The 20234-nt window shown below is 51.1% G+C and overlaps 1 protein-coding gene across 2 annotated transcripts in view; it reads right to left on the bottom strand.

Annotated features, from left to right (window-relative positions):
- CFAP77 (cilia and flagella associated protein 77) overlaps positions 1–20234 on the bottom strand; it is a 160616-nt gene that overhangs the window by 51343 nt on the left and 89039 nt on the right. The window contains exon 4 of one of the 2 annotated variants that reach the window (XM_054502287.1): positions 14334–14642. The exons of the other annotated variant lie outside the window; for it this stretch is intronic. Coding sequence (XP_054358262.1) covers positions 14462–14642 — 181 coding nt within the window. The 3' untranslated portion in view covers positions 14334–14461. Of the gene's footprint in view, positions 1–14333; positions 14643–20234 lie in introns of those variants that run through there. 2 annotated transcript variants of the gene reach the window in all.

Below are 20234 nucleotides of genomic sequence, written 5' to 3'. Positions count from 1 at the left end.
TCCATCCATCTGTCCATCCATCCATCCATCTATCCATCCATCCATCCATCCATTCATCCACCCACCCACTCACCCACCCACTCATCCATCCATCCATCCATCCATCCATCCATCTACCCACCCACCCACCCACCCATCCATCCACTCATCCATCCATGCATCCACCCACCCACTCATCCATCCATCCATCTACCCATCCACCCACCCATCCGTCCACCTAACCATCCATCCACCCAACCATCCACCCACTTGCCCACGCACCCATCCATCCATCCATTCACCCACCCATCCATCCATTCATCCATCCATCCATCCATCCACCGACCCACCCATCCATCCACCCATCCATCCATGCATCCACCCACTCATCCATCCATCCATCTACCCACCCACCCATCCATCCATGCATCCACCCACCCACTCATCCATCCATCAATCTACCCACCCGCCTACCCATCCATCCACCTATCCATCCATCCACCCAACCATCCACCCACTTACCTACCCACCCATCCATCCATCCATTCATTCACCCACCCATCCATCCGTTCATCCATCCACCCACCCACTCACTCATCCATCCACCTATCCATCCATCCACCCGACCATCCACCCACTCACCTACCCACCCACCCATCCATCCATTCATTCACCCACCCACCCACCTATCCATCCACCCATCTGGCCCATCTAGGAGCATTAATGGTATGTCTGAACATGGGGGTGGCTCCCTGCCCTCGGGGGTCACAGAGCATGCAGCAGAAATAACCATCCTCACAGCTCACACTCCCTGCCTGCCTCCTCAATCCTTGGGACAACAACTCGAGAGACTGATATCGATATCCTCACTTTACAGATGAGAAATCTGAGGCCCAGGGAATGCCACTGCCTTGCTCAAGACCACGCAGTAGTCGTTCGAATCGTAAGCCTGTGGGGGCAGCCACGCTGCAGCCCTATCACCCTGCAGTGCCAAGGGCCAATGCCAGTGTAGACAGCCACCTGCAGGGTGGCTGGAGCTCAGAGGAGAGAAAGGTTAATCCAGCAAGGGCGTGGGATGAGGGACATCTCCTCTGAGGCTTTGGACAGATCTCTGGGGATGGGCGGAAGGTGACCGGGCAGGGGAGCTCCAGACAGGGAACAGGGTGAATACAGGCAGGACTCCCAGCTGGAGATGGGCCTGATCCGCCCTGAAGAATAACAGCGATTCAAAATGCCTCCCATCCTAATGAGCACTTTCTATACCAAGCCCTCCATGTGCAAAGCTCACTGAGTCCTCACAATTCTGGAAGGGCGGATGGAGACTCCTGGCTTTCAGAAGGGGAAATTGAGGCTCAGAGAAATGGAGCAAGTTGCCCGTGTGATGCTCAGGGATGCAGAGTAGCCAGGCAGGAGAGCCAGGATCTGAATCCAGGCTCCCCCGGTCCTGAGGCTTTTTGCCCGTAATGGTTAAGCTGTGTGCTGAGCGGCTCCAAGGCGCGTCTGAATGATCCAGTCATCTCGTCCAGGTGGAGGTGGCTTGGTCAAGTTGTGCTTGTTGGCAATTTGCTTGCCTGGACTCCCGAGCGAGTGTTTCCCCTACACAAAGGAGTCTGATTTGTCCTGACTTCCACGCTGGGCCCCATCCAGGGGTCTCAGGCCCTCACACTCGGGTTGTGAGGGCTTCCAAGCTGCTGTTTCTACTGTTTGGAAAGCCGGGCTTTGGGCTTGCCTGTGGACTCCTGAACAGCCTGTGTCGTGATGACAGGGCCCCTGCTAAGAGCTTCGACAAATTATTTGCTGATAACCTGGCAGGAACCCCCCAGAAAAGTTTCTCACCACCGGACACGCCCACTGGCAACAAAACCGTCTCAAAACTCAGTCCCATAAAGCAGAAAAGGGGGAATGAAATGAAATCAGCTCCTACTTGGGGTAGGCCTCCCAGAAACTTCAAATTAGTTCCATCAAACCCATCCTGACTGCTCCGCAATTGATACCCCAGACCAGGGGTTGATCTCCGATGCAGGCACAGGGGATGTGCAGGGGAAATGGAAACTATCATTTGCAAACATTAGGCTGACACTTTGTGTGTGCGGGGGATGAGGGCTGACAGCTCTGATTTGCCGGTGCGGCTCTGCTCTGCCAGGAGTGCTCTGTGGATTAGAGGGGCCCTTTCATGGCAACCCATCTTCATCTTCGCTGCTCATTAAAACTTTGTGGAGCTGGAGAACTTGGCGGAAGAGAGGAAGCTGGAGGAGCCTTCTGAGGGACTTTAGGTACACATTTGTTGAAAGGTGTTTCAGAAGGGAGACTTGGGTCTGACAAACTGGATTTTAGTACGGCTCTCCGTTCACAGCGGGCTAAAATAATTGGTCATCAGTGACTACTAATTCGGTTTAGTAGCCAGAGGCGATTTTTTTCTTCCTGGAAAATCAATGACAGCGCGGAGGTCTGTTCAACGTGATTCTGCTCAAGACGGGTCCTTATTTGGCTCTTGATGCTTCTTCCAGTGGAGACAGCTATTTTGTTAAAATAAAATTAAAATCCATCTCTAATATGCCAGCAGTCTGCTGCTCCTGGGGGCCGGAGAGGTGCTGGCACCCTCGCAGCTGAGAAGGGACGGAGGGGCGGATGGTGGCCTCTGAGGCTGGGCCTGAGACCGTGGATGGCTGGTTTGGGAGGAGGGAGAAGGCTGGAGGGCTGGGCTTCTCTCCACGATACAAAATCGACACCTGATCCATGAGGGACACCCAGAAGTGGAGCCGTCTAGGGAGCCCCACCTTCTCCACCGGCCGGGTGGGGTTTCCGAAGACTGCCCTCGTGTTCTCGCACAGCCCCGAGCTGCATGCTGCAGGGCTGGGGTGTCTCCCTTTTTCCTTGGCACCCAGGGCTTCCTGAATGGCTTGGCTGTCCGAGTGTCAAGTGACTTGCATGGCTGTTTACTGAGCACTTTGCTTGTGCCTACAGTTTCACCGCGGTTTTTTTCTAACAAGTGATTATAACATTGCCCGTGGGTACCAAAGCTACCGCTAAATCCATTTTTTTTAAAACTGAAACTTTTATGGAGATCATTGTAGATTCACTTGTACGAAATGATGCAGAGAGATCCCACGTGCCCCTTACCCAGTTTCCCCCAATGGTAACTGTAGAATAAAATCACAGCCAGGATAATGTCATTGATACAGTCCAACAACGTCATTCAGAGTTCCCTGATTTCGCCCATACTCGTGTGTGTGTGTGTGTGTGTGTGTGTGCGTGTATTTCTGTGTGGTTTCATCCTGTGTTGTTTTATGTATCCACAACCATAGTCAAGACACAGAACATTCCATCCCCACAAGACTCCCTCCTCTTGTCCTTTGGAACCACACGCACCTCCCTTCCACACTGCGCTCATGTTCCAGAGACCGCGTCATTTCATCCCGACAAGAAACCTACTAGACAGGAAACTACTATTATGTCAGCCCCACTTTATGTATAAACAAACTGGAGTTCAACAAGATTAAATAACTCACTCAGGGTCAGCGTTGGGTGACTACTGCCCTAAAACGGTTGCAAATAGCAGACTCTAGGCCATGTCTGGCCTGCAGACATGCTTAGTTTGGCCTGTAGCATTTTGAAATCTTAAGTAACCAATATATTTTTTTTAAAAAAATCAGAAGATTCACATAAAAGTCCAAATGCCTGGCTTTGTTTACTGAGATGTTAGATGATCTGGTAACACTGGTACACATTCCTATGTGTCCACAACTGGCTGGAGCTGCCAACTTTAGACCAGGTATGTGCCCCAGTTTGCCGCAGTCCCCACCACCCCCTATAGCCTTACACAGGGCCAGCTTCCCCTTTTACCTGCCAGGCCTCTGCAGGCTCATGAATTTGTTTAATTGGTTCTATGCCAATTAAACAACAAAAATACTTGGTGCCTCTCTCTCTTCCCAAGAGCCCAAGGAACTATTCACTGATGGATTGGACACAATTTTTTTCCTGTAGTGGAAGGAGTGTTAATCCCACTGATCGAGGGAGAAACGGAGGCCCATGGAGAGTGTGTGGCCTGCTCAAAGTTCCTCATCATGGAAATGGGAGAGGTCTGTGTTGAGTCTCGAGTCTTCAGGCTTCAAGGCAAGTTCTCTATCCTCTCTCTGCCTTCATCTCTGCTCGCTGCAGAAAGGGGTGCCAGGAGAGGCAAGGAGGGGAGAGAGAAGAGAGAATTCCTCCTTTCCAGGAGGGAAGAGAGTAATGAGGCCTGAAAGGCAGAACTAGGACCAGCCCACCCATTAGGCCCAGAAGGCCCCGTGCCTGGGCCCAAGACACTGTTAGGGACTCATAAAATATTTAAATTTCTTTTAAAATCAGAAAAAAATAAAAATAATTCAGCCTGGATTATATTCATCTTTATACTAACATAACCATAAAATAGATTTTTTTAAATAGAGGAAGGGACACAGGAAGGCAATTGTGCCCAGGGGTGCCAGAGTCCTCCTGCAGCCCTGGGAGGGAGGTGCCAGCCCTCAGGTCCAGCTGCTCTGGACCCAAAGACACAGGCCTCCACCTGAATAAGAAGTTGCATTTGACACAGTCTCTCCTTCCCTCATAATGTCGAGCTGGGGTTCTGTGTCTGAAGAGTGAATAACAGTCACCTAGAGAGCTTAGTAAAAGTAGAGATGTCACCTTCCACCCCCAAACATTCTGGCTCTCTGGGCCTGGGGGTGGGGTGGTGGCAAGGAATCTGCATTTTAACAAGGGTGCCTCCCCCACCCCCACCAAGTGGTTCTGGCACACGTGTTCCCTGGCACCCTTTGAGGGTCCCAACTCTGAGCCCTTCCCGGGCAGGGGACCCTCCACTTGCCGGCCACCAGCACTTCTGTCCTCCCAGCAGAGAGCTGGGGAGGGCTGGGGGCTGAGCTCTGGCCCCCTGGGGGCTGCTGCACCCCTTGGCCCACCCTCATCCCCTCATTGCCTTTTTCTTAATTGACCCCTTGGTGCCAGGGCCTCTTTCTTCTAGGAACAGGGGTGGAACTGAGGCCCTGCCTGTCTCCCTAGCAGGACTCTTAGAACTAATTAGAGAAGAGGACCTCTGGGCTTGTGGCTACTTTTTAATTGTTTGTGGATCCAACATAAAAGCTAATGACGCCGGGAGGCTTGGTTAGCAGCACACACCTGACTTCTAAATCTGAATGAGAGGTCATTTGCAATGTGCTAACATTTTTCACAAGGATGAATTCAATTAGCAGTTCCGGCACCGGTGCAGGCAGCAGGCGGCAAGGAAGGCAGCGCTCTGTGAAGCCAAAATGGAAAGGGCTGAGAACGAGAGATCCACCAGGCCACTCAGAAACTGACTGGGCAGGGGGATCCTGGACCGGGGGGAAAGGTGAGTCCCAGGTGGGCACCTCTGCCGGGAGGTAGGGAGGATGGCAGAGGCCACGGACCGGGTGTTAGGAGACTGGATTCTCAACAAGTGTGTGTAACTCAGCGGACAGCCTCACCTGTGGGCCTCAGTTACCCCTTTTCCAAGGTGATCATTGATACCCATCCTTTGCCTGACCAGGAGGACAGAGAGCATCTCCTCACTACCAATGACACAGGGAAGGGGCATCTCCTGTCACCTGTGGTCAATGACACAGGGGAGGGGCGTCTCCTCACTGTCACCCGTGGTCAATGACACAGGGGAGGGGCGTCTCCTCACTGTCACCCGTAGTCAGGGACACAGGGGAAGGGTCATCTCCTCACTGTTACCCGTGGTCAGGGACACAGGGGAGGGGGCGTCTCCTCACTGTCACCATGGTCAATAACACAGGGAAGGGGGCGTCTCCTCACTGTCACCCGTGGTCAGGGACACAGGGGAGGGGCGTCTCCTCACTGTCACCCGTGGTCAATGACACAGGAGAAGAGTCATCTCCTCACTGTCACCCGTGGTCAGGGACACAGGGGAGGGGGATCTCCTCACTGTCACCCGTGGTCAGTGACACAGGGGAGGGGGCGTCTCCTCACTGTCACCGTGGTCAATAACACAGGGAAGGGGGCGTCTCCTCACTGTCACCCGTGGTCAGGGACACAGGGAAGGGGGCGTCTCCTCACTGTCACCCGGGGTCAGGGACCCAGGGGAGGGGCGTCTCCTCACTGTCACCGTGGTCAATAACACAGGGAAGGGGGCGTCTCCTCACTGTCACCTGTGGTCAGGGACACAGGGGAGGGGCATCTCCTCACTGTCACCGTGGTCAATAACACAGGGAAGGGGGCGTCTCCTCACTGTCACCCGTGGTCAGGGACACAGGGGAGGGGCGTCTCCTCACTGTCACCCTTGGTCAATGACACAGGGGAAGGGTCATCTCCTCACTGTCACCCGTGGTCAGTGACACAGGGGAGGGGGTGTCTCCTCACTGTCACCCATGATCAATGACACAGGGGAAGGGTCGTCTCCTCACTGTCACCCGTGGTCAGTGACACAGGGGAGGGGGCGTCTCCTCACTGTCACCCATGGTCAGGGACACAGGGGAGGGGGATCTCCTCACTGTCACCCGTGGTCAGGGATACAGGGGAAGGGTCATCTCCTCACCGTCACCCGTGGTCAATGACACAGAGGAGGCAGAAAAAGTTGAGAAGATGGGAGGGCAGATGGGGCCAGCACCTGGAAGGACAACTAGGGTTGTCGGCACAGGCAGAGGAGGTCTCCCTCCAGCCAGCAGCTCTGCTCGTGGACATCAACCCCGAGGACCCTCGCACAGGGGCACCAGGTGTGCCAGGGTGCTTGTGGGGGCCTTGTCATGGGGGGACACGAGAAACCCCTTAGCAGTAGAGAGATGGGTACACCTGTGGCAGACTATTCAGACAGTGGGACACGGTGATGTTGCAAACGTGTGTCATGAGATGAGCGAGTCATGTGCAGAGTGACTTCCAGGGCACAGGACCCCACTCAGTAGTCCCTATGATTTATGGATCGCTAACGACAGAGCAAAACTGTGCACACTGGGTGGAAAGCATGCGTGCTCCAACCTCGGGAGGGTCCTCAGGGAAGACGGGGAGGGGCTGAGGCTAGGAAGGTGCGCCCAGGGGCTTCAGATTGTGTTTGACACGTTTTATTTCTTTAATATTAAAGGAAAGGATCAGAAGCGAAAGCGGCCAGATGGTTAACGTGCTAAATCCAGGTAGTGGGTTCACAGGAGTTAGTCATGTTGCTTCTGAACTTTTCTATTTGTTTGGAAAGTTTTCTAATAAACACAAAAGAAAGGATTGGTTAAAATGTTTTGCTCCCTTGATAGCACCACAGGGTGACTAGAGTCAATAATAACTTAATTGCACATTTAAAAATAACTAAAAGAGTAGAATTGGATTGTGTGCTTGAGGAGCTGGAGACCCCATTCTCCACCATGTGATTATTATGCATTACATGCCAGTATCGAAACATCCCATGTACCCCATAAACATATACACCTACTATGTACCCACAAAAATTAAATTTTTTTTAAATTAAAAAAATAAAATACTTGCTCCTCATAAAAGCATTTATATCTATCATCTCTATTTATTTATTTATTTATTTGAAATGGAGTTTCACCCTTGTCATCAAGGCTGGAGTGCAGAGGCACTATCTCAGCTCACTGCAACGTCTACCTCCCAGGTTCAAGTGATTCTCCTGCCTCAGCCTCCCAAGTAGCTGGGATTGCAGGCACCTGCCACCACGCTCGGCTAATTTTTATATTTTTAGTAGAGACAAGGTTTCGCCATGTTGGCCAGGCTGGTTTCAAACTCCTGACATCATGTGATCTGCCCGCCTCGGCCTCCCAAAGTGCTGGGATTACAGGTATAAGCCACCGCACTCGGCCTATACCTATCATCTTTTGACTGATTACAAACCCCTTCTGTATTTTTCACAAAAATGTAAGGGGCCAACAGGTAGCAAGACTCCGGGGGAAGCCATTGTAAAATTATAATTCTAAAGATTGTTTTCTCAAAACCCAATGACACCTAAAATGCAGGACACTCTGACTTGATTTGTGTTAAGATGCTTCGAAGATTAGAGTGGGCTGAATGGTCCCCCCTCCACCACCAAAAGATGTGTCCATATCCTAACCCCTCTCCAGCCTGTAAATTTGACCTTATTTGGAAAAGAGGTCTTTGCAGATGTAATTACATTAAAGATCTTGAGATAAGATCATCTGGGGATATTCGGCTGAGCCCTAAACCCAATGATAAATATCTTTGTAAGAGACAGAAGAGGAGAAGACAGAGATGCAGGAGAGACAGCCACGTGAAGTTTGAGGCAGCAGGAGCTGAAGGAATGCCAAGGAACACCTGGGGCCACCAGGAGCTGGAGGAGGCGGGAGACCCTCCCCTAGAGCCTGCAGAGGGAGCGTGGCCCTGCCAACTCCTTGATTTCAGACTTCTGGCTTCCAGAGCTAGGAAAGGATCCATTTTTGTTACTTTTTTTTTTTTTTTAAACAGTTTTGCTCTTGTTGCCCAGGCTGGAGTGCAGTGGCATGATCTCGGCTCACTGCAACCTCCGCCTCCCAGGTTCAAGCCACCACACCCAGCTAATTTTTGTATTTTTGGTAGAGACGGGATTTCATAATGTTGGTCAGGCTGGTGTCGAACTCCTGACCTCAGGTGATCTGCCCGCCTCAGCCTCCCGGAGTGCTGGGATTACAGGCGTGAGCCACTGCACCTGGCCGTTTCATTTTTGTTATTTTAAGCCATCAGGTGTGTGGTAATTTGTTTCAGAAACCCCAGGAAATTAACAAAAGATGATTTTCAACAGCTCCTGTAGCTGAAGCTCAGTGCCCTGCAAGAGTCGTGCCCGGGAAAGAGTTAGCCGTCTCATGTGCTCTTGGCACTAGAATATTGCCTGTTCCCAATATCCAGGATGCACTGCATTTGAGCAATCTGTTCCCTCTCGTGCAGTCAGTCAACAAGCGTTTACTGAGCACCTACAACATTCCAGGCAGGCACATGCTAGGCACTGGGGAAGGAGGAGTGAGCAACACCAAACTTGCCCCACTGAGTCTGGTGGGGGAGATGGTCAGGTCTGCAGGCAGTGGCCACACAGGGTGGCCTGTCTAGGCAAGAGACACAGGAGTGTCTGAAGGACGGTGAGGCCTCAGCCAGGCAAGGTAGGGACGAGCATCCCTGGCAGAGGGAAAAGCACCTGTAAGTCCAGAGAAACTTGGGGAGGGAGGGAGTTCGGACTGAAGGAGGTTTAGCTTGGGGGAGTCAGAGTCAAGTCTCAGCAGACCCAAAGGTACCCTTGTGCCCTCTCTCCTGGGTCCTCTGCCCACTAGAAGCAGTGTGCACTGCCTTGCTGTCATACCTGTTGGTTGCATATTGGTTTGTTTTGTGTTTTATTTTCTCTGTATCCCAAACACCCAGCACCACAATGCCCAGCACAGGTGGGCACTAAATGAACTCTCAGCATAGGCCAGACGGAACGAATGTGGGTTCTGAGATCAGATCCCAGCGTGACCCCTTTGCAACCACATGATTGTGTACAAGTGTCTCTGGGCCTTGGTTTCCTTGTCTATAAAATGGGGATAAGAGAGTCAGTTGCTACCTTAGGGCCCGTCTGGGGATCTCTTGAGTTGATGTGTATGAGGCACCCAGCATGGTGTCTGGCCCCGGAAGCTGGCACTATTATTCATCAAAATGAATGCAAGGCTCCAGCGGTTTCTAGCCCGAACAGCCACTCCCATCTGGCCTCCGACGGGACTGATGGGGCCCAGCCTGCAGCTCCGTCATGTGAGCTCACTGCTCCTCCGCACGATGAGATGATCTGGCCTCTGACGGGTTTGATCGGGGCCTGCCTGCAGCTCGTCCTGGCTGGGCTCACCGCTGCTCTGCATGACGCGCTCATTCTGTGTCTACTTTTGCTTGCGGGTCCCTTGCCACAGTGGGATGTGGGCTGATGTGTTGGGCTTGACTCCTGGTTCTTCATGCAGTGCCAGGGAGGTGCCGGCTGGCTCACAGCAGCACCATCTCCTCTGTGTCCCGGAAAGAGCTAAACCAACCTCACCCCAGCAACCCCTCTGTGTCATGAGCTGGAGGCTGTGGAAGCGATAAGAGGCCCACGGCCGGGCCAGGCACCGAGCCGGACTCCTGACTCTGGACTCCAGCGTTGGCTCCCAGAAGGGCTTTCGCTGTGCCCCTCTCCCGACACAGGCGAGGCCCAGCTCTGGAAAAATCAAAGGCAGAACGGAGCATGTGCGATGCAACCTGGGAGGCCCCGAGGGGGACCAGCCGGGCCAGCCTCGTTAGCGCTGACCTTGGCACCGAGCTGCTCCTGATGGATGGGGTTCGGGCCTGGCCAGGCCCCGGGGGAGTGGCGGCCCCATCCATTATGGGCCCATCAGTGCCTCCCTGAGCCCTCCCTGCTTGGGATGCCACGAGTGTCAGGCCGCGAATAAATCTCTGTCCGGGCCACAGGAGAGCCGAAAGGGAAACAAGGCAAAGCATGAAAAATGTCTCTGTTCTGGCTCTGGCGACAAAGCCCCCACGAAGGAGGAAGGAGCAGCAGGAGTTTGGGGAGGGAGAAAGGGTGGATCAGGAGCAGCCAGGCTGGGGCCCCGGGGAGGCTGGGCTTCCTGGGAGTGGAAGGGGGAAAAGATGGGGGCCTCAGGCTGCTACCTCCTCCCAGTTATGGCTCCCTGCCTGTCCCCTACCTTTTTTGTTTGTTTGTTTTTTGAGACAAAGTTTTGCTCTGTCGCCCAGGCTGGGGTGTAGTGGTGCAATCTTGACTCACTGCAACTTCCATCTCCCGGGATCAAGTGATTCTCGTGCCTCAGCCTCCCAAGTAGCTGGGATTACAGGCACCCACCACCATGCCTGGCTAATTTTTGTATTTTTAGTAGAGACGAGGTTTCATCATGTTGCCCAGGCTGGTCTCAAACTCCTGACCTCAAGTGATCTACTTGCCTTGGCCTCCCAAAGTGCTGGGATTACAGGTGTGAGCCACCGAGCAAGCCTGGCCCTCAGCCTGGGCCCCTTTTAACAAAATTCCTTGGAGATCCAGGCCCATGGAAGCAGGCAGGCCTTGAGGAGGAGGGGACCCCTGTTGGACTCAGTGCAGGGGGCTCCCAAAGCCCTGGCAGAGGTAGCCCGGGCTGGGCAGCCAGCCAATGCCTCCACCTCCCAAAAGAACCTGTTCAGGCCGCTAAGGGCTAGGGTCCTGGTGTCAGCTGCCTGGACAGAGTCCCCACACCTCCATTCACCACCTGCGACCTCTTGCTGAGGGACAGAACCTCACCATGCCTCCCTTTTCTCATGGATAAATAGAGGTGATGGGCGTCCACTGCACAGGGCTACAGTGAGGATTAATCCAGTTGCTCTGTGGAAAGCCAGGCCCCAGTAGGTGCTCATCAGCATTGGCCGTTCATTGCTGTAACTGTTGTTCATAGCCGCCATCTCGCTGCTGAGGACTTGCCTCCGCACCAGGCCACTGGCATCAACGTGGACGGAGCTCAGGATGAGAAATGACTTCCTCGCCCAGGGCCTTGCTCTGCCTCCTGGAAGCATGCGGCCTGTGGATATGAACAGCCGCCCTGGAAGGAGAGTCGGCTCAAATCCTGGTGCTGCCTCCAACTAGCCCGGAGACTTTGGGCAAGTGACTCTCTCTGAGCCTCAGTTTCCCCATCTGTAGAATAGGGATGATAGTCTCTACTTGATAGAGTTGTATTTAATGAGATGAGGTACAGGGGCTCAGTGTTGCGTGCAGCAGTCACTCAGTGGGGGCCCGGAAACTGTCAGCTATGAGGACTGCCCCCTTCCAACACACACTCTGGTCCTCATTTTGTTCTCTGAAGCCTCTGAGAGCAAAACCCCTCCACTGTCCTAATCCCAGGGCTTCAGATGGTTATGGACAGCTGCTGTGTCTCTGCCGCATCTTTTCACGTCCAGCTAGGAGGACCTCATCTCTTCTCCTGTTCTTTGTACACAGTGGACACCCTCCCCCTCTCCCACCCATCATCCTGATGGCTCCCTTCTAGACGACTTCCTGTTTATGAACCTTCCCTTGAATGTATGATGTCCTGCATTCTTCAGCTTGATACTACAAGTATGGCCTGAGCAGCAGAAAAGAGCAAGGAGGTCACCTCCTTTGTTCTGAACTTGCTACGTCTATTAACATGGCCGAGGAACACATTCATTCTTTGAGGCAGCGTCACTGCACTGCAGACTCATGACATCAGTCGGGGTCGGGGGGGGAAACACAGCGGACACATTCATTCTTTGAGGCAGCGTCACTGCACTGCAGACTCATGACATCAGTCGGGGTCGGGGGGGGAAACACAGCGGACACATTCATTCTTTGAGGCAGCATCACTGCACTGCAGACTCATGACATCAGTCGGGGTCGGGGGGGGGAAACACAGCGGACACATTCATTCTTTGAGGCAGCATCACTGCACTGCAGACTCATGACATCAGTCGGGGTCGGGGGGGGAAACACAGAGGACACATTCATTCTTTGAGGCAGCATCACTGCACTGCAGACTCATGACATCAGTCGGGGTCGGGGGGGGGAAACACAGCGGAGTCTATTAAGTGTCATCTCTGGCTTTAACGTCCCCTCTCTGGGTCTCAGATGGACTCTCTCTTTGCTTCTGATAACTGTCTCAAAGTCTTAAAGGGCCCCAGACCATATTCGAGTGCTCACTATGTGCCAGGCATTGTGTTGGACGCTGAAGATGCAGTGATGGATGAAACTGACATTCTTCCTGCGCTCTGGGACCTGGCATACAGCAGAGGAGTATTAACGACAGTCGCAGTCCGTGCCAGGGAGCAGATTATGCGGGGGACAGGAAAAACCTGGCTTTGCAGGGGGCAATGTACATTTCAGGCCCTCTCCGAGGCCCGAGGATCTTTGCGAGAGCCACATGCTCCCCCTTGTGGTCAGACCAGGTTTCATTCAGCCGGGTTTCAGGACACCAATAAATGTAGACGTGGTCTCGCCCTTCAGAAACTGCCTCGGATTTCTGGGATGGCTGCTGGGGAAAGGGCTTATTATTATTTTATAGGAGCTTGGGTGGGTGGCTTGGATTTTTTTGGCCATCGGATCCAGGAGAAACAAAATAACCCAGAGTGATTGATGGGCCCATTGTAAATTTGTAAAATAAATCAGCTTGGCAGAGAGATTCAAAAAACCTGTCAGGCAGCAAACATTTTTTTAACAGCCTGTAAAATTTCCTGCATCCTTCACATTTGTCAGCGTCAGGCTGATGATGCATCTGATAGCAGGACCAGCAGCGGCTGCAGACAGAAGGCTGGGCCAGCTGCATTTCCCGCTTATCTGATGTTTCTTATGTTTCCAGGGTCTGAAGGCTTTTAGCACCAGGATTGGGGGTGTAAACCAGGCTAATTAGTGCTGATCTAAGGATGCTACTGAGGTTGCACGTGGCAACTGGCTTTATATCTGGACCCCAATGTGGCCATTTGTTCACGCACTCATTCAGCAACTCCACGAGGGCCTCTTCCGCAAAGGCACTGTGGTCAGCACCAGAGATCCTGGGATGAGAAAAGCAGGCCCGGAGCATCCAGTGTGGCAAAGGTTCTGGATGCCCTGACAAGAAGTTTGAGTTTATCAGGAAGTGGTTGCCGCTGAATGTGAAAGGGAAGGAAGTGACGCAGAAAGGGAAAGCTCAACAGGCTCTTTGGGTCTGTTCAGATTAAGTTCTAAAGCTTTAAGAAAAATCCAGACAGGATGGCCTTACACAGAATCCTGTCTCATCCCCCTTCTAGTGCTGGAAAAACATAAGCAGAATCCCTGCCCATGTCACCTCCACCCCTATGTTTGTTAGGGAGGCAGATCACACCCTTGGTCACTGTCATAGGCATTTAGGCCACACTAATCCTCCTCGCACTGCAGAGCAGCCAAATGACTTGACCTCTCAGACCCTCTGTCTCTTCTTCTGTAAAATGGGGATAGAAGCATTCCAACCTTGTACTCACTTGAGCTAACTTCGTACTCACTGAGCTATTCAGAGTTAGTTAATGAGGATGCTCCCGAGGACCTCGGCAGTGTCTGACCTGAGGTAGTAAAAATAACACATAGTTGCCATTGTTAGTGCAAAGTGGGGTCTTCTCACCTTCCATCTGGCCATGTCAGACACTGATGCACGAGGGGCTGCTTGCTGGTTGACTGAGTGATGGATGTTCCTGCTGGCATCTGTGTCTTGAGTGTGGCACAGGCTCCCGAGCAGAACAGCGGCAGAGCCCAGGGTGCCCAGAGTCCACCAAGAGCACCAGCTGCCGCCGGGCCCTCCCTGCTCCTCCCCTCTCCACCATCCCTGACTCATCATAATGGACAACGCTGGGCCAATTAGGAGCAGTAACAATTAAGATGTGCCGAGGGCATGCGAACATTTGCAAACACTTATTAAAATGCATCAATAATTAAGCGTGTCTTTAATAGTTACATTTCTGGCCTCCAGACATATCTGTTTCCGGACCTTGGGTGGCGGCATGCTTTAAGATCTGTGTTAGGGCCCTGCGCACTGGTAATGAGAATTTACAATTCTTCCCTGACTTGAATTCTGGGATTTGACAGTGAAACAGCAGTGAGAGAATGCTGGGGCTCTTTCCAGCTGCCTGATCCCAGAGGTGTGGTCTTCAAAGCCAGCCGCCAGACTGGGTAGAAATCCAGGCTCTGCACCGTAACACCTCGGCCTGTGAAGTGTGCAGAATGATACCTGTCTCATAGGAAGGACATAAGGGTTAGCAATTATGTGTGCAAAATGCCTGCCATGTTTAAGATCGATGCAGAGCAGCTTTTGTTAGTGGTGGCTCATACTGTTATCAGAGGACAAAAGGAGGCCACAGTTAGCTGAGGGATCGAGACCATCCGCCTATACCAGTGGTTCCAAACTCAGTGCCTACCTGGACTAGGCAGGTAACAAAAATGAGAGAAGCCAGTCTGGGTGAGGACTGGGATAAACAGCCCATGGATTCTGTCCAAAGGGACGCTGTCCCTCAGCCCCAGCCCCAGGAGCCAGGCAGAGCGCGGATCCACTTGCCCAGGCTTCTGTTTGTTCAAGGGAAATGGAAAATTCAGGTATTTATATGAAATCTCCTGACTTTTTTAACATGTGGCAACTCAATCTTTTTTTTTTTCTTTAATTACTGTACCAGCCAAACTCCTCTGTGGGTTGATTTAGCCACAGCCCCAGGACTGACCCTATGTCTACACGGCCCCCAGTCTGCCCCCATGTCTACACGACCCCCATTTTCCAGATAACTCCTTAGGTCTCCACTTCCTGCGAGCCACACAGGCTTTTGGATTGAAATGCACCTGTCCGATTTAGTGACAACCCGCAGCAAATCGATGTGGATTGGGAACCAAATAGGATAACTGGGAAGGAAGTAATTGAATAATCTAAATTCGGCTTTGCATCCCATCTGGTATTGAGGCTGAATGGGCAGATTCAGAGACGTGTGGAGAAGAGGGGGTGCACCCCTCACCACAATTCATTTGCCCACTGCAAATCTAGACATGGATGGGGGTTGGGGGGCTGGCTGTGGTCAGAATTGTAGCTCACAGGGTGGCAGTCACAACCCCTCTGCTCATTAGCATCCTAGCTTAGAGGGAGCGTTAGTGGATTCAGTCTGAGGTGGGACTTTATTTATTTTTTAACACGTGCGTAATTGTGAGTAAATAACACTCATTTTGTTTTTGTTTTGTTTTGTTTATTTATTTATTGGACCAAACCGCCCCAACACCTCCTCTGTCGGGTGTAAACGGATTTGGTGTTTTAACATGCTTTTAAAGTAAAGAAATAAATACAGTTGAGGCTTGTAAAAGGTGATCATTAGATAATGGGCCTTGGCCCCATAACTTTAAAGTAATAGCCCCATTAGGGAGCGGGGCAATGATTTTGTCACTGTTTCCTCCACATTTGTGCTGCAAGGTGGAGGTTTCCCACGCAGGTTGGGCATCTCAGTAAAAGCTTTTCCAGCAGCCATTTAACCTCCATTTACGAAGAAATAAAGCGAAACTGATGCTGATTTGGGCCTGCTTTGGGGGATATTTCTGCTCCATAAAAGCCCTTTTGCCTGCAATTTGTGGAGCTGCCCGTCACATCAGAAAGGGCTGCTGTTGATAAAGATAAAGCTTTATGGCCACGATATTTGCTGCTAACAGCAACCTAATGCAGCATTTTCATTTTTGTGCAATTAATGTTAATGTCTGCTACGAAAATTGTCATTAAATACCATTTTAAAATCCATTCAATTTGCATATGCAAAGCCCATTTACCATCACAGAAGATACAGCCAGCATTTCATCACGTCCTTTCCCTGGAATTGTGGCCACTTGGTTTTATAGCAATTTAAGATTCTATATTGAAAGCTGGATGATAATGCTTGTCCTTTCTGAGCCCAGTTGACTTCAGTGATGCCGTGGAAAACCCCGGCACTAGGATGAGAAGCTGTGGGTGTTCCGGCTGCACATCGGTTCCAAGGAAGTAGCACACAGAGTGAGGAGCACTGGATGGGGAGCCTGACAACTGGAGTCCAGAACTGGCTCAGTTAACAAATTGCTGTGCAACCTTGGGAAGCTCTCTTCATCTCTCTGAACTTCTTTCTATTTTCTCCTGTTTTAAATAAGGGCTTTGAACCAGGTGATCACAAGTGTCCTTTGTGTTCTAATCTTTTCTTTTTTTTTTTTTTTTTTTTTGAGATGGAGTCTCACTCTGTCACCCAGGCTGCAGTGCAGTGGTGCGATCTTGGTTCGCTGCAACCTCCACTGCCCAGGTTCAAGCAATTCTCATGCCTCAGCCTACTGATTACAGATGCATGCCACCACGCCGGACTCATTTTTGTATTTTTAGTAGAGATGAGGTTTCACCATATTGGCCAGGCTGGTCTCGAACTCCTGACCTCAGATGATCCACCCGCCTCAGCCTCCCAAACTGCTGGGATTACAGGTGTGAGCCACTGCGCCCGGCTCCATTTTTAAATATAAACATACTAAGGGTTGAGAATCCAGGCCAAGCCCTGCCATGGAGAGGTTGTGTAAACTTGGGGAGGTCAATTAACCTCTGCCTGCCTCAGTTGGATAGTAATCCTGCCCACCTCTGGCACAAGGTTTTTATGACCATGAAAATAAATTGGCATGAAGGTTTAGAGCCAAGCTGAGGAGGCAAAACATAGCCTGAGAATCACAGAGTGCTGTGATTAGTATATGTGTTACTAGTTCAGCCCCCTATCTACAGATGGGGAAACAGAAGCCCTGGGGGGAATGTGACATGGAGAGCTGGGGACAAAGCTGGAACTAGCATCCCAGGCCAACTCCTGACCCAGGGCCCCTCTCCTGCCACAACGCTGTCTTTGAGACACTTGGTCACCAGCATGGACTGATCTAGTGACCTAGTGCACAGCACAGACCAGGAACAGGGGCTCCTCTCTGCCCCAGGCAGCCTGTGAGAACAGGGCAAAGGAGGGCACATGTGTTGGGAGCTGAGAAGAGGAGCTGGATCAGCAGCAAAAGTCACAGGGGATGCCTTGGGGGACCCACTTGGGGGATGATTTCAAAGGTACAGGCAGGATGATGTACAGGAATTCATTAATCCAGCCCCGAAGTGACTTTCCAAGATGTCTCTAGTGTCACCTTCCTGGTTTCAGGGCTGGTGAATAGAAATGCATTTCTGGGGAGAGATGTGCCTGGTATTTGAGGCCATGAGAGGTGGGAAAACTTACCAAAGAGGCAATGCTGAGCTGAACTTTGAAGAATGAGTAGGTTTTCCCACCGACTAATTCCTCAGGGTTCTTTCCCATGAGTAGGATGGTGGGAAAAGTATACAAAAGCATACACAGCACATGCTGTGGACAGCAGTGTGGCGGGTTCCCAAAAACTTAAAACACAATTACCACCTGATCCCGCAATCCCACTATGGGGTCTACACCCAAAAGAACTGAAAGCAAGACTAGAACAGATACGTGTCCATCCACATCCACAGCAGCATTATTCACAATAGCCAGAAGGTGGAGACAACTTAAATGTCCATCAGCAGATGAACGAGTCAACCAAATGTGGTCTACACATACAGGGAACATTACTCAGCCCTGAAAAGGAATGAAATTCGCATGCATGCTATAACATGGATGAACCACGAGGATATTACATACATGAAATAAGCCAGACACAAAAAGCCAAACATTGTATGATTCCATGCATATGAGATCTCTAGAGTAGTCAAATTCATAGGAACAGAAAGTAGAATGGTGGGTGCCAGGGGCTGGGGGGTTGGTGTTTAATAGGGAAAGAGTTTCGGTTTGGGATGATGAAAAAATTCTTGAGATGGATGGTGGTGATGGTCACACAACAACGTGAATGTAATGATTCCCACTGAGTTGTATACTTAAAAATGGTGCAGATGATAAATCTTATGTATATTTTACCACAATAAAAAATTAGAAAAAAATAAAAAATAAAGAAGGAACGACTACCCCAAAAAAAAAAAATATATATATATATATATATATGAGGGCACAGTCAAAGGAAGGCACCTAGTCCAGAAGAGGCAAGAGGGGAGATTGGAAAGATAAGCTAGGGATGGAATGTCAATGGCCTTGAATGAGGGCCGGGCAGGATGCTGCCACGCAGATGGGCTGAGATATTGGCTTTGTCAGTCACAGGTCACTGAACGGGGCTCCAGATAGCAAGAAGTCCACTACTGTCTGGGAGCAGCCGCTTCTATTTATTTGTTCAGTGCAATGCACAAATATTGGTCATTTTTGTACTAATGACCAGCTTGTGCAGTGAGGTAGAAAGGGCTGGGAAGTCCTGCTGCCTGCCTGGCGTCCATTCCCCTCCTGGAACACAACCCTAGTCTGTACGTCTTTTCCACCATCAGCCCACGTATATTGCAGGGACTGATTTCACCCCTGACTCCAGGGAAGGGCGCATCATCAGACCAGGCCAGCCAGGCTTCAGATTCCCCTGGCCTCAGCCATTGGCTCAGAGGCAGACACATGACCCAGGCCTGGCATCTCAGCCCTGACCACAGCGGCTGAGTAGAAGATAGTCATGAACCAGGTGCAGTGGCTCACACCTGTCATCCCAGCACTTTGGGAGGCCAAGGCGGGTGGATCACCTGAGGCCAGGAGTTCAAGACCAGCCTGGCCAACATGGTGAAACCCCATCTCTACTATAAATACAAAAATTAGCCAGGTGTGGTGGTGCACACCTGTAGTCCCAGCTCCTTGGGAGGCTGAGGCAGGAGAATCGCTGGAACCTGGAAGGGAGACAGAGGTTGCAGTGAGCTGAGACTGCGCCACTGCACTCCAGCCTGGGGGACAGACAGAGACACTGTCCAAAAAAAAAAAAAAAAAAAAGAAGATAGTCATATAACCTGAGCTGGCCCAAAGAGTCTTGAACTCAAGGTGTCTGTAGCACCAACGCCCTTTGCACTGGGCTGTTAAGAGAAAAACAGAATAGAACTGCTGCTGGCCATTTGCAGGTGAGGAAGAAGCTTCTCAGAGAATGGAGCCAAAATCAGGAAGCACAGCCAAGAAACAGAGAGACCTGATGCTGATGGCTTTGCCTGACTGCCTAGATCCTGCTATGCCTGAAGCTATCCCCGCACTTTCCAATCATGTGAGCCATGAGTGAGTTTCGATTAAACGCAACTACATTCTGCTTTTATAGAATGTCATGTGTGCCAGGGTTGGGACATGGGTCACGTCTGGCTCATTTCATCTGTGTGTTAGCAAGATAACTCTGGAGTAATGTGGAAGGTGGCTTGGCAAGGGCCAATTCTGGAAGAAGAGAGAGCAGTTAGCTGGTTTCCGTAGAAGGACAGTCAGAAGAAGATGGGGCGTTGACTGGATGGGATGCATGGCTCTTCTGTTGGTGTCCCCCCACCTCCCTCCCTACTTATGTGTGGCCTGTGGACCCTCATTAGCACCAGGGGGCTGATCTAAGCACCAGGCCGGTCGTGCCCTTGTTGACAATGGTGAGGATGTGGACCCATTGGGACGTGCATGACAGTCATCTAAACTGTGGTGACAGTGGGGCCACTGGGCAGTCATTTCTCAGGGGATGGAAGAATAGAATAGAACTGCTATTTCTCAGGGGGAGTGTGGGAGGTTTCTGGGATGCAAGACTTATTCTATATCTTTATCTCAGTGGTAGTTACTTGAGTGTGTCCATTTGTAAAATTGCATTAAGCTGAACACTTCACGATTTGTGCATTTTACTATGTATAAGTGAAACCTCAATAAAAAATTTAAAAAATTTCATAGCTCTTGGATCTACAACTCACATTACATCATATCTTAACATG

This window comes from Pongo pygmaeus, chromosome 13 (assembly GCF_028885625.2).
Source record: "Pongo pygmaeus isolate AG05252 chromosome 13, NHGRI_mPonPyg2-v2.0_pri, whole genome shotgun sequence".
NCBI lineage: Eukaryota > Metazoa > Chordata > Mammalia > Primates > Hominidae > Pongo > Pongo pygmaeus.
The sequence above is the reverse complement of the archived record's forward strand: the minus strand, read 5'-3'. Positions and strand labels throughout refer to the sequence as shown.